The 13,922-nt window shown below is 48.4% G+C and overlaps 5 protein-coding genes across 5 annotated transcripts; 3 read left to right on the top strand and 2 right to left on the bottom strand.

Moving 5' to 3' along the window:
* Positions 1-35: 35 nt before the first annotated feature.
* Positions 36-940, top strand: HD556DRAFT_1432719 (GTP binding protein; the record flags this gene model as incomplete). The annotated part of the gene is made up of 6 exons (XM_041305154.1): positions 36-148; positions 199-319; positions 382-454; positions 505-616; positions 664-827; positions 879-940. The coding sequence occupies 6 exons, from the start codon at positions 36-38 to the stop codon at positions 938-940; spliced, it is 645 nt and encodes a 214-aa protein (XP_041158886.1).
* A 156-nt stretch (positions 941-1,096) lies between these two features.
* HD556DRAFT_1444742 (TAP42-like protein) lies at positions 1,097-2,481 on the bottom strand (the record flags this gene model as incomplete). Its single annotated transcript, XM_041306827.1, has 4 exons — positions 1,097-1,271; positions 1,322-1,476; positions 1,528-2,070; positions 2,122-2,481. The coding sequence occupies 4 exons, from the start codon at positions 2,479-2,481 to the stop codon at positions 1,097-1,099; spliced, it is 1,233 nt and encodes a 410-aa protein (XP_041158885.1).
* A 762-nt stretch (positions 2,482-3,243) lies between these two features.
* HD556DRAFT_1239725 (uncharacterized protein) lies at positions 3,244-6,175 on the top strand (the record flags this gene model as incomplete). The annotated part of the gene is made up of 10 exons (XM_041298064.1): positions 3,244-3,729; positions 3,787-3,892; positions 3,944-4,101; positions 4,153-4,506; positions 4,556-4,875; positions 4,928-5,042; positions 5,091-5,410; positions 5,466-5,693; positions 5,755-5,890; positions 5,945-6,175. The coding sequence occupies 10 exons, from the start codon at positions 3,244-3,246 to the stop codon at positions 6,173-6,175; spliced, it is 2,454 nt and encodes an 817-aa protein (XP_041158884.1).
* A 1,506-nt stretch (positions 6,176-7,681) lies between these two features.
* On the bottom strand, positions 7,682-10,042 carry HD556DRAFT_1482568 (cytochrome P450; the record flags this gene model as incomplete). Its single annotated transcript, XM_041308653.1, has 13 exons — positions 7,682-7,953; positions 8,002-8,134; positions 8,195-8,331; positions 8,380-8,404; positions 8,455-8,508; positions 8,559-8,748; positions 8,797-8,810; positions 8,866-8,995; positions 9,045-9,160; positions 9,216-9,367; positions 9,417-9,605; positions 9,655-9,784; positions 9,838-10,042. 13 exons carry the CDS (start codon positions 10,040-10,042, stop codon positions 7,866-7,868), a joined length of 1,563 nt encoding a protein of 520 aa, XP_041158883.1. The 3' UTR covers positions 7,682-7,865.
* A 1,947-nt stretch (positions 10,043-11,989) lies between these two features.
* HD556DRAFT_1239766 (uncharacterized protein) lies at positions 11,990-13,558 on the top strand (the record flags this gene model as incomplete). Its single annotated transcript, XM_041298069.1, has 1 exon — positions 11,990-13,558. The coding sequence occupies one exon, from the start codon at positions 11,990-11,992 to the stop codon at positions 13,556-13,558; it is 1,569 nt and encodes a 522-aa protein (XP_041158882.1).
* Positions 13,559-13,922: the final 364 nt, after the last annotated feature.

Raw genomic sequence — 13,922 nt, 5'->3', positions numbered from 1 at the left:
CGGTTTAGGCATAAGGCCAAGATTGTACTCCACAAATGGACGCTCCATCAACACCCGCAACCGCCGACTTCTCCTCGACGCCCCCGAAACGCACCAAGATCGTCCTTCTTGGCGACCAGAGCGTCGGGAAGACCAGTCTCATCACCAGGTCAGTTGGGGTGGATTCTGGGCCCGTTGCCTATTTTGACATAGGCGTAGATTCATGTACGATACGTTTGACAACACCTACCAGGCCACCATCGGTATTGACTTCCTGAGCAAGACTATGTACCTGGAGGACCGGACGGTGCGGTTACAATTGTGGGACACTGCCGGACAGGTGCGTGTGACGTGCGGTAGTTGGTTGTGTTGGTAGTTATTGGCTGATCTGTATCACTTCAGGAGCGCTTCCGTTCACTAATACCATCGTACATCCGAGATTCGTCCGTAGCTATAGTCGTGTATGATATCACTAGTGAGTGAGTTCAGTTCACAAAAGTGTGACAGGTGCTCAATGGTGGAAAGATCGACAATCCTTCCTTTCAACGTCAAAATGGATAGACGACGTTCGGTCAGAACGGGGGAACGATGTCATTATTGTACTCGTCGGCAACAAGGCCGATCTGTCGGAGAAACGGTTTGTCCTCTCGTCTGTAATATGAAGTCGTCTGACACAGCAATCAGCCAAGTCACTGTAGAAGAGGCAACTGCAAAATCCACACAAATGAACATCATGTTCATGGAAACGTCAGCGAAAGCTGGACACAATGTAAAGAGCTTGTTCAAGAAGATTGCTCTATCATTACCTGGGATGGAGAAAGAAGGCCAAGCAGATGCTCAGAATACAAGTATGTTTTTCACGCCGTATCGCTGATTAAGGAATTGACCTTTCATTGTAGAAATCGATGTTACGACACAGCAGGCTGCCGCCGTACCAGAGGCATCACAGTGCAATTGCTGATTCAGTGTTTTCCATGTAATGATACGTACTACCCCCTCATGATACCTGATTTGCTTGCCCGTGTTGCAACGAGTGCGTTCTACTGCCCCTCCTCGTCGCATTACAGATCATTTGTGACACAATGCAACGAACTCTCTTTTCTCACCGTTAACCCCCTCAACCACGATTCATCGTGTTTCCCGCTCCACGCGGATTTGCATCCTTGAACTGTGCCCACTGTTCGTCTTTCTGGCGTTTCTCTTCCAATTTCGTCTCACCAAAGATTGTACCGTCCGTTTCGGAGTCCATCGTCAGTTGTTCTGAAGACGTTGGCTGTTCCTCCGATTGTGGGCTGCGCAGATTAATTAGTGTGTCTAAGTAACTGAAATGGCGAGAACTTACCCTCCCCCTGTGAGTATGTTCCCGCGTTCTTGTTCAATTCTGAGGTACTCGTCGATACTCATCGTTGGAAGTCGGTGATCAGGTCCAAAGACCTGCGATTGCAGACGTATGCGATCTGATCCGCCTGCAGGAAGGATGGTAAATGGCCTCAGGGGCTATCACGACGATCAACTTCATTTGGTGGTGGGAATGTAATGCTTTGGTACCTTCCCGCTAGAGTCAAGTAATGGTCCGCTCTCACCGACGGAAGATTTTGTGTCCAGTTTCCACATGTCATCCTGGTCCTTCAGTTTATTTTTTCTGTCGTCTGAGGGTGGACCTGGCCTGGGAGGAGGTGGGGCGATACGCAGGAGTTCAAGCTCCTGATCCATACTCTCGAGCTGAGAGTATGCTTGGGAATAGTTTAATCGTAGTAGTAGTAATACTGCTTCCCGAAGGATCTCATCTGTCTCTGAATCATCCTCCTCGTCCTCGTCGCTCGCTTGAGCAGTAACGGTTGACGGGAGTAATGACCGAATAAGATCAAAATCACTTTGGGACAGGTCTCCGATGGGTATCTGCTTCCGTCGTTTTCGTACAGCTTCGATTCGCGCACGCAAGTCCTTCTCTGCCTTGAACTGCTTGATCTTGACTTCTCGCCGTTTAGCCGCGTCCTTGATGGAAGATGCGCTCTGTGCGTACAGCGCACGATCCACCTCAGGTACTAAGCAATAGTTATCCAAATCATGGATGAATGATCTCAGATGGACCTGATCACAGCTTAAGACCTTTTGATTGATCAACTGAAATAGAGAATTCACCTGTGTCTTCTTGAGAACAGTTATGCGCTCGTCCCTATCTGTCGTCTTCATGCGATTCTGCACCTCAGCCAGAACATATCGTGCAAACAAGTAAACCAAATTCCTGGTGGATATGTCCTCAAGAACGTCATTGGAACTGAACAGTGAAAGGGCTGCGACACGCCGGTCCAGCTCCTTGAGATCAGTTACGGCTGATTGGATTAGTTCCTTTGTAGTATTGTCATATAAACGAGATACAGCATGTGGTCCAAGATGAAAATGCACCTGTGTTTCATCTTCGATAGTGGGTAGATTTGCGGCCTTTGAGGCTGTTGCAAGCGCCCTGGAGAATAGAGTTGGTAAGGGAAGTGTGCTGGTCATGGTGAGGGTTTCCTGGGGTCCTGCCAGGATCGATCTAACTCTATATATTGAAAGTGCCTGGGGGTCAACCCGCGTTACATCGCGTCGTAGTACATTTCCGAAGTCAGTTACAATTTCTTCATCTCTCAGCTTTATCAACTTAACAGTTCTTCTCTGTGCACACGTTGTTCACATTCAAACGCAGTCATGAAAAGAACATCTGTGGAAGAAGGATCCCCTCCAAAAAGATCTCGCCTGGAGGACAACCTCGCGCTATTCGATGAAACACGTCGAAAGAATGCAACTGACCTTCTCGACCCCGCGACAGATGAAACCAACAATATTGAAGCCAAAATTCACATGGTTTTTCCCTGCATCGGTAACAAACGCCAGGTGAATGTCGAGATGTGTGAACACGGCGACACCTACCGCTTTCTCGTTCTCATTTCGTCCAAAGTCGACGAATTAATGCCCTTCCCATTCGCTGTCAATGACAGAATCTGCCTTTCTCTTAAGGGTGCACAGATTCAGCCAAGGACACAGTCTTCTGCACCTTTCTATCTGCCCGTCAGGCTCGTATTCAAAGATGGGATCGCAGCCATGCTCATGTCAGGACCCGAAATTGGGAAGGTATTCAGTACTTGGGAAGGTGATTTTTTATGCTGTTTTACGTTTACAGAAGTAATTTGTGCTGATGCATTCTTAGTGGACTGGTATAGCGCTACCGGCGACATTCCGCGTGTCGGGGACATTGTCCCGCAACATTCCACAGAAGACGTGGAAATGTCAAACACAGATCCCCCATCTAAAAGCCCGCAGTCGGAAATCGTTGCTAATCAGAAAGCGCGAGAAGAACCAACGCCTGTTCCTGCGTCCCGTCAGCATCTCGATTCGCGAGCTGCGAATCTTCCTCAACCTGGCGAGCAGTCACCAGAAATGGATTTACCAAGAGGGCAAAGACGCAGGCGGAAAAAGCAAGCACAGAAGTCATCCGCTCTCAAGGCCAAACGTAAATCGGACGGGCATGAGATAGCGATACCACAAGCAGAGGCGATCGTTCCGCGACCACCATCATCGCCCCCCACCGATGTACGGTCACCACCACAAGTATCCTCTAACGAGCGCACGAGCTCGAGTTCTGGAAAGACCAGTTCGTCGTCCGAGAGGATAGCACCAGTGCCGGTGACCGTACCCTCACCGCCTCCTGCAAACGGTCCTGCACGTAATCATGAACCGCTGGCTATGAAGGCTGGAATGACTACGCAAGGGGTGAGTTTCGTATCTTTAGACAAGTTCAGCACGAGTTCATTCGAAATCTGTCTGTAGGGAGATGTGTTCATGCCAATCAAGAAGATTGAGCCGGGACCGGGATTCTTCAACATCATTGGTGTAGTTACGTCAATCAAGCCCACGACATTCACTCGCTCAGAAGGTAGGATTCCCTCAGCATTTATTGTTGGTTCTTTGCTCATCGTAGTACCAGAGTGGTGCCGTAATTTCACCATCGTCGACCCTTCCTGCATGGAAGACAATATAGAATTCGTGACTTATAGCTTCAGGGTCAATTGTTTCCAGAAGAAGCACACGGCGTGGCTCCCTCAGGCTGAAGTTGGCGATATAGTCCTCTTTCGGAGGCTTAAGGTATCGATCAATCCCCTGTACTGATTTCACTCACTCACGATATTTGATCAGACCTCCCCGTATAGTGGCGGCTTCAATGGCGTAGGGTACCATGATAAGTTGCGCTGGGCCACCTATGATACCCAAGCCCGGCGTTTCCGCGTTCCTGACAGAATTGACGCCCCGCATTCTGGGACACCAGACGAAGGATCTGGATACATGTACTCACCTTACTACGAGCCGAGTGAGCAAGGCAAAGAAGCGCAGTACTGCGCTCAGCTTGCCGACTGGTGGCAGACGATACATGCCAAAGAACGAGGTATCACAACCGTGCAGTGCGTCTCACGCCCTTCGCGAGAGCATCATCTCATCTCTGAGGTCACCCCGGAGACTTCTCCTCAAGGTTATTTCGATTGCACCGTCGAAGTGAGTTTACAGACAACTTTCCGTAAATGTGGAGCTTACAAAAGTCTAGGTTTTGCACAGCTATGAAAACACCAGTGGACCCAACACCTTGTATGTGACTGACTACACCATAAACCCTCACGCCAAACCACCACAAGCAAACTGGTGCTCTCCGGAACTGTCAGCATACGTTTTCAAGATAGAGATGTGGGATAGCGCGAGGCTCCTCGCAAATACAATGCAGCCCGGGGAATTCTGGAGCCTCCCAAACGCACGCGTGAGGACAGACTCCGATAATCATCTCCACAGTAAATTGGTGGAAACACACAAGTCAAAAAAGCTTGATGAGGCCGAACATGGCAAAAACTTGCATTTTCGCGCATTGCTAGAGTGAGTGGTGCTGTCGGCTGGTCAATCATATCATTTACCGTATGTTCTCCAGGCGGAAAAAGAAGTTTGAGCAAGGGGGAGGGGTGTCCAGCTCTTCTGCACGGTTTGACACTAAGTTGATTGAAGATGTTGACGGAGAGGTCGCGTTCTTCCACTGCACTGTTGAGGTGGGTCAGATAAACACTTCGTCTTTCACTTCATAACACGTTCTACAGCTTCTTCATGTTGATCTTGCCCCTGGGGAAGAGCCGGTTGTTTATGTGACAGATTACACATTCAATCCCAACCTCTTCAACCCAGCAGAGTCGGCACCCTGGGCACTTGGTCTCGACCGCCGGATTGTCAAGATTGTCCTGGAGGGTGGGCAGAAAGGGAGAGCACGCGACCTTCAGCCAGGCACGACGTATAGAATCAAGAATCTGCGATTGATTAACAGGATAGGTGTTAAGGGTGACTTTGGGCGTCTAGGGGGCGACGAACGACTGATCATTGCAGCCGATGACCGCAAGAAGGAGGACGTACAAGCTCTTCTTCAGTACGTGTTAGCGGAACTGTTGACATTTTACTTGTCGCTGATACTCCTACAACAGACGCAAGGAGAAGTGGAAGTTAGAAATGAAACGAGACGGGGTGTCCGTCGAACCAGCGGCCAATTCCGCCACAACATCACGCCCTCGTACTCCCGAGACATTCCAGGATCTCACTCTGAAACAAGTTATCGCCAGCACCGTCCGTCCCAACACATTCACGGTCGTTGCGCGGGTGACCGATTTTTATCCCTTCGATTTGGATCAAGCCACGTACCTGCGGTGCATGAAGTGCAATACCAAGTCAGCTTAAGCCGATTCTTTCCCTAGGCGACGCTAATGTGTTCTATAGGATACGGCGGCCCTGGAAACGCTGTATCGACTGCGATGACATGCTCGATACTCATTGCAAATGGCTTTACAGCCTGCTTTTCCAATTGGAAGATGATGAAAAAAACACAATTACGGTTTCTCCCAGCAACGAATCTGTAAGTTTCTTATTTCATTTTGCACATTCTGTCAAGCTCTGAGCGGCTGCAAAGTCTACACTTCTGTTTGGACTGCCCGCTACCGACTTGGAAACAGATAAAGATGCTCTCGATCGACTTGTAGCTCGCCTACAACCCGTTATCGGCAACCTCGGGCAAAGGCATGACATGTATGCGGAGTCGAAGGTCCTGCCAGTCGTTTCCCCCAAAATGCGTTTCACCGTCAAGAGTTGGATCGCGAAAAGTGAGCGATGGTATAGGCTTCTAGATTGTACTCCACTTTGATCTTTCCTCGGACAAGTGGACTCCCTGATTGAGCTCGTAAAATATGTGTAATCCGTCAATAATCTGTATTCTGTATGGCGCAGCTAATTTTTCTACGTCCTCGAGTATCTTGTAATGCGACCAACTCTCAGTGCCTGCTCTTTATGTACTTTGTAACAGGGAATTGCCTTGATAGGATGTCAGCGAGCAATATCACGATGTCACGACACCCTAGCTTCTAGAATTTGTTTCGGTTTATTGGTTTTCGATCTTCGAATGAGCTATGAATGGCATTTATAATGTTGCTTGACACAGACTGCCTACATTGTCGACGGGGTCTAACTTCCTATAACTTGTTGTCACATAGAACGAGCGTAGACGTGCGCCGGAGGTATTATAAGACTAAGCATCGAACGGAACGCGAATCGAACTTCGAAGGTGAAATAAGTAGTACCCGCTCGGTGGTCATGGGGCGCAGACTCGCATTGATACAAAAATTCCGGGACTGATTCATCTAACGAGCACAGAGTTTTCGATACGGTTGGTCTCGGATGAGGTGCACTCCATTCGATCCAGCATAGGACCATGACTGAGTGTTTGATTTCTTTGCCATGTATGTGGAGATCTCTGCAGTTACAGATTCCAAAGCGGCGAAAATGAAGTATTTATTAGTCCCCGCTCAAACTAGGTGTAGACGTCAAGTAATTGAGGAAAGTGCATGAAAACACAAACGTCAAGATGAGTCAAGTCATTCCAGATGCACGCCAGGATACCTCGTTGACGAGAAACTAGTCTATGGTGTCGATCAGGAGATGGCTGAAAAGGCGTCCAGAAGGATTGCACTCAAGAACAGTGAAGAACTGACACTGATCGTGACAGTCTGATATAACAGCGCTTAGCATTGATCGCCGAAAGCAAAACACACCGCGAGTCCGATATTTTCCCTATCGAGGACTCGCAATGGGGAGGAAAACTTGAGTCAATTCACGAAAGTATCGTAGAGACGCAGAAAACCTCGCTTCCTCGGAGGATAGAGTAGGCAAACTAGCCTGAGCTAACCATGCCAGTAAACTGAGGCGGTGAGCAAGGAGACCCGCATATCGAGTCTACAACGAGGCAGACAATCGCAGGCTGATAGAGATACTTGATCACCGCTCACCACAGCGCGTTTAAGTTAATAAGTGTCTCTCCTCTCAATGCTCCTGCTAACTGAGGGCGAGCCGACCTAGCAGAACAAGTTTTAACCACTCAAGAAGATAAAGCATTCCAAGAAGCTCACCCAGCTCGCACGAAAGCCTGAGGAAATACCATATATCGAACTGACTCTCAAGAATTTGCTACGTCGGGCAATATCTGGAAAGTCGAACGAGTTAGTTATTTTTCTGCGGTTACTGAACAGAAAATGTCGCCTGCGGAGGAGAGAAAGTGAAACGAGCTGCTGCGGGTACTAGGTATACGAGTGCTTCAAGTTGGGAGGGGCGGCGTGAGTGAATCTATTATTAGACTCACGCTGGGCTTATTTCAAATTGTCACATGATCATAGAAGGGGAAGACATATACTTTGTAAACATGGTACTAAGTATGTGCCGACACAACTCGAACTGGAAAAAGGACGCATCGAATATAGGTACACTGAGAGCAACTGCGGCACGAGAAGAATACCTAGGAGACTGATTGGCAGTGGCCCAAGCCTTTCACTGTCACATACACATTACTCTCCCATTCGTAAAGCAGCACCCACGAGTCCTGAATGAACATGAGAACGTGGCGAAATACTGCAGGGAAAGACCGTAACAGAACTAAATCGATATTAGTAACCGAATGAAATAACACAAGAAAACAAGTACTGAAAGAGTCCCGTCGTGAATTGAGGGGTGAATTCGATCACTTTGCCCTGGTCATTTTTGGCAAAAGAAAACTCCACCGTGGCCAGCATAGTAACGATAGCAGACCACGCTGAGGCATCAGCAGTATACCGGCCTGATCAAAGAATGTATTGGCTCATCACATGCAATACGGCAGTGAAATAACTCAACCTACCTGGACATCTACGTCTGCCTAAGCCAAAACAATATTCAGCCGGGTCGTCGTCCGTCAGTGCACCATCGGCGTCCATGAACCTCTCTGGCATAAACACAGATGCATTGGGGTACCGCTTTTCATCCCGTGTAATTCCCCTGCAATATAATGTCAGTATCTCGAAACCTGGACAGAATGTATCTGACCATATGTTGCATATGACAGTCACTCCTGATGTATGATGTTACTGATGATCTGTTCATTAGACAAAAATGGCAGACCTTTTGGAATAAAGTAACCGTTATATATATCATCACTCGAGGTGGCATGCGGCGCTATAACACCATCTTCAGTGCAGGCTTGATTCCTCAGCGAGGAAGATTACCAATGGGCCCGACAGGCTGCCATCGCAAAGTCTCTCGCAGAACGGATTCAATATATGGTAGTGACGTTCTGTCTTCAAATGTAGGTAAGCGGTCCCGCCCAACAACTGAGTCGATCTCCGCTTGTGCGCGCTTTTGAACATCTGGGTAAGACACCATGGCGAGAGCAAAAGCCATCAAAACCGAAGTACTCTGCGAAGACATTCAGCGGTTGACAATATGGTTCGGACATCCGCTAACCGTCTCGTATGAACCTACATAGATGTGTATCAAAGAGCAGTATACATCCTTCAAAAAAAGATGACGAACCTACAATAGCAGAAGTAGCTGCTTTCTTCAAGGCACTCTCAAACAATGGTCTGGATGTCTGATCCTGCTTCTCCATTCGTTGAAGGTTTTCTGCTACCATCGAAAACTGACCAAGGGCCGAGTCTTCGGTCTTGCCGACCATGTAATTAATAGCTGGGAATAAAACAAAAGATGCCTACCATATGCTGCTGCGTATATCGAAATGGCACCTCCGTCATTTCAGTCATGAGATTGGTCGAAGCTTGGGCCTCGCGTTTGATCGAGGATCCCCAACACCAGTCAGGTAACTTCAGCACTGCATCAGAGTACAGAATGTCAATTATTTTCATGAGAAAAAGAGATGAGCTCACAGAAGGGGAAGGTTTTGAGCAAGATTGCTCTCTCTGGGGTTACCACCTGAAAGCCAATAGCCAGTGCGTTTTCTACCATTCGGACCAGAGGATCATCACGAGGACTGGTTTGGTAGCCGTATGTCACTGACAATGCAACTGATGACGAGAATCTATTGACAGGTTGATAATCATTTGATGTTTGCAAACTCGTTGACTGACGTTGCGAAGTGAGAATGATAATGTTCAGGTTCATCGATTAGATTGACGATCATCTCATGAGCCCGCTTGATCTGCATTGGACGAAACTTGATTGCAGAGTCAGTATGGAAAGTTTGGTGGAAAAGTCGTCGACAAAGACGCCATTCGTCACTGTAGCCTGCGAATGCAAAGATGACCGACCAACCAAACCTGTACGTACTCCATAATGATTAAATGGAGGAATTTTAGAAGAACGCACGGCTCAAGTGTGGCTATGTATGGTCTATCGGAGTAAATGCGAGAACGCTTGTCCAGCAAGGCTTCCGCAACGTGCTGGGAATTGATCACCACGACTTCCTGGCCTAGAAGTCGCACGAAAACCAAGTCTCCTGATATAATGATCTGCATAACATATGTACCGCGGTATTATGTGACCACGTACCATAAGCAGCAGCCCATTCGGTATAAGTCAACCAAGGCTCCTTGGTGTTGATCGATAAGACATTTCCTAACAGTGGGAGCGGCACTGGGCCAGGGGGAAGTTTGTTTTGTCTGTTCCTAATGAACCGCTTGAGGGATGTGATAAAAACAAAGAAAGCAGGTAAGACGGCGAGCATAGCAAGGCGAGCATCAACTGAAGGAAACATGGTTAGAGCAGTGTGTGGGTATACAAGACGCGACAGGCATTGAGTTTTAACTGCACGGAAAACCGCGCCGAGAGCTTATTGAAATACTTATCCATACCTCGCTGTCGTAGGCTTGGCGCTGATCCCAGATAGCAGGCGCTCGTCACGGTCGGCGACGTGTGGAGGTCTGTGGAAAGGGAGATGAGGGCGGGGGTGCTTAGAAATTTGAATGGACAGCTAATCAATATATTGTCAAGTGAGAACTTAGGCCCGGGTGTGTCATGGTCTCGATCGGCTATGTACTACGATCCAATTTGTACATGGGTATAAACCTAGCATTATGTAATAGCAAAGTGCGGAACCGGAGCCTGCGGATGAGTTTCCGGCACGCGTCGATGATCTTATCGATCAAGTCCTGAATCGATCATTATGTAACGTTCCCGCACGATTTTTAACGGACCCTTCCAGACACATCATTCAATAATGATACTCATTGCGGCAGACATGCAGCCAGTGCATGTCTATCTTTGGCTCCACTCACCCTCGCTCCTTTTTCACCAAGGAATCTTTTGACACGCACACTCATCTGTCCATCACACTTTCTCAATGGATGAAAACAGTCCTCATCATAAGACCCGTTGGGGATGGTTGAAGCCAAGTCATCCAGACCGTCCTTTGGTACAGGAGAGAGACAGGAGGGCAGCCAGCCAAGATGTATGGACCTCTGTCTTTCGAACTATGCATTATTTGTAATGATCACAGCTGTTCTCTCTCCCGGATTCGAGGAATGGGTCTCGTGGACGATTTTTGGGGTCAGTTCCCAAGTTACTCGACAAGGTGACCAAGCGCTTCGCTCGAAGCGCTCGACAGTCTCTCAACCCTGAAACCACGACTGCAAGTTCCAGCCCACAAGACATTCAATTCATTCAGTCAAACAAGGTATCCACGATCTCATCTCTGAGTATGCTCTGTGTACCATGATTGCTACCCTTCACTTCTGCAGGATATCACCGCTCCAACGCTCGAACCGAATCCTGAAAAATCTTCCAATTCGGGGATTACAGAAGTAAATTCGTCCAACGTAGTTCGCAATATTATGATCCGTCTTTTTTGATGATATGTTAACTTTTATAACCAGGCCGAACATCTCGACCTGAAGCTTGTTAACGAAAGAATCACCGAAACTACCAAAGGTGTCGCAGGCATTGGCCAGGTCCCAACAATAGTCCAAGATACCTCTTCCGCAATCAACAATCTACCGTCTGTTTCTGATGCAATTGACACGTTCTCCGCGTTGCTTCGACCTTTGAAGGCATTCAATTTCATTGCCAACGAGATCGCGAATGTACAGTCACGTATCTCTTTGCTGTACGCGACTAACATTCACACACAGGTCCATCCCTACGCGAAGGCGGCATTGAGTATCTTCACTTGCGCATCCAAGGTAGGCTTCTTTCTCAATCATCACCATCGCAGGGCGACAAGATTTTCCATGACAGATGATTCTTGATCAGGCAGACCGTGATGTCGCTGTTTCCAGTTTACTCTCAAAGATATCTGAAGTCTATATTTTCATCACGGAAGAGGAGGAATTGGCCAAGATTCAGTCAATGCTAGCGATATATGGGAAGATAGCGCAGCAGACACTGGAGTGCGCTGATTTCATCAGCCATTACTCCGAGACGAAGAGTGCCTGTGGGTTGATCCCACTGCTTCGCCTTCTGGGACTCAATGGTGCCTGTTTGTATAGGGATAAGGCTCGGCAAGCACATTTTCGACGAAACGGATACAACGATTAAGAGCTACAGCAATGTTCTCGATGGTCTCATGCAACAATTCCGAGACCGAGTGGCTCGTGACACCGTTGTGATCGTCCACCATATGGGTAAGAGACGCTCTTAGATTTTGTTGAGCCTTATCTGACATTCCACGACCTCTGGCATAGCTGAGAGTCTGGACCTTGTAGGCATGGAGTACGCAACAGGCGCCGGATTGAATACGTGTAAATGCTGTTTGCCAAATACTCGGCGAGACCTTTTGAAGGATATTCAGAATTGGATCAGTAGCACCGAGGAGGGCGCTCCACGCGTATTATGGTTGTCTGGCACAGCAGGCAAGGGTAAATCGGCCGTTGCCCATACAATAGCCAACTGGTATATCGAAAACGGTGGTCTTGGCTCATGTTTCTGCTTCGATCGCACTCGGCAAGCGGATCGGCGTCAAGACAAAATATTCACGACCATCGCAAGAGAATTAGCGGACTGCAACCCTATCGTGCGACGAGCCTTGGCGCAAGCAGTTCGTGATCACGACGGACTCAAGCGCACTCTAGATATCACAAAACAGTGGCAGGAACTCATCATTGGGCCGACGAGCATAGCCTCAAAAGCCATTGCTGCACCCGTGCTCATTGTCATCGATGCGTTGGATGAGAGCGGTGAAGCTGATTCTCGGGAACAGATTCTTCGTCTACTCGCTGGCAAACTGAACAGTTCAACCTCACAACTAGTTGAACTTCCAACCAACTTCCGCATTCTCCTCATTTCCTGTCCACTTGAAGACATTCATAACACTCTGCATGCTGCACCACATGTTCGCCACGTTTCCTTGGATGATGTCTCGTCTTTGTCTACAGAACTCGACATTCAGCTTTATATCTCCCACAAGCTGGAAGACCTGCGTCACGTCTTGAGCGATGTACACTTTAAGGCGCTCGCTCTGAAATCAGATGGCCTGTTTGAATGGGCCCGTCTCGCCTGTGAGTACATCAAGGGTACGAACAAAGTGGGCGTGGGTCCGGTGGGCCATTACAAAGCTATGATTGCAGGAACATCTGAAAAAGGAACGCGTCTGTTGGATATTATGTATGCACGCATCTTGGGAGAAATCATGCCGGAGGACGAGCGCAGAGAAGCTATCCCGGTGTTTTGCTCAGTGATGGGGCAAATCCTTGCCTCGTTGGAACCCCTGCCCATGCCTGCGTTGACGGCCATGCGACTCCATTTTCTCGAAGGGACTTGCGATTACGAAGTGGGCCGGGTCCTTGGGCCACTGGGGTCCCTTTTGACTGGCACTTCGGACTCCCATACTCCCATACGTCCCCTCCACGCATCCTTCTATGACTTTCTCACAGACAAATCGCGGAGCCATGGCTTCTTCATTGATGCCTCATCAATACACAATGATCTTGCCTTTGCTTCACTTCGAGTCATGGAGGGTGGACTTCGCTTCAACATATGCTCCTTAGAGAGTTCTTACTTACCTAACTCATCTGTCCCTGAATTGGAGAAACGAGTGAAGGATTCTATTTCAACTGAATTATCATACTCATGTCGATTCTGGGGCACACATGTTGGCTCCGTGTCCTTCGAGTTGTCGCTCGCCAAGGAAGTTGAAGCTTTCTTCGATGAAGAGCGCCTTCTTTGGTGGTTGGAAGCGCTGGCCCTGATGAAGGGCCTTGGTGGCTCGGTAGTGACCCTCTCGTCTGTTGCAGATTGGTTTTCGGTGCGTAGTTCAAGTTTGTTCTTTTCTCAATGAATTCTTACGAGTAGTGGGGTGGTTGCAGGGTCATGCTGAATTCACGCATGTTGGTCACGCTACCAGGGATACGCTGCGTTTCGTCCGAACTTTCGCAATCACCATTCTACGCAGCACTCCCCATTTATACTTGTCCGCTCTGCCGTTCGCCCCAACGCAGTCCAGAATGTTCCGCAAGTTCGCCTCCAAGTTTTCTTGCACCCCCCGCATTGTTGCTGGCCATGTCGAAAATTGGCCTCAGATGGAGAAGATACTCCGTGCGAATGACGTTGTTTACTCGGTTGCATTGTCGCCAGACGGAAAACACATTGCGTGCGGTTTAGAAGATGGAACGATTCAGGTGTGGGACATGGATACTGGCGAG

This window comes from Suillus plorans (genome assembly GCF_016647745.1).
Source record: "Suillus plorans strain S12 chromosome Unknown HD556scaffold_38, whole genome shotgun sequence".
Taxonomy (NCBI): Eukaryota; Fungi; Basidiomycota; class Agaricomycetes; order Boletales; family Suillaceae; genus Suillus; species Suillus plorans.
This window is presented reverse-complemented; position numbering and strand designations above follow the sequence as displayed.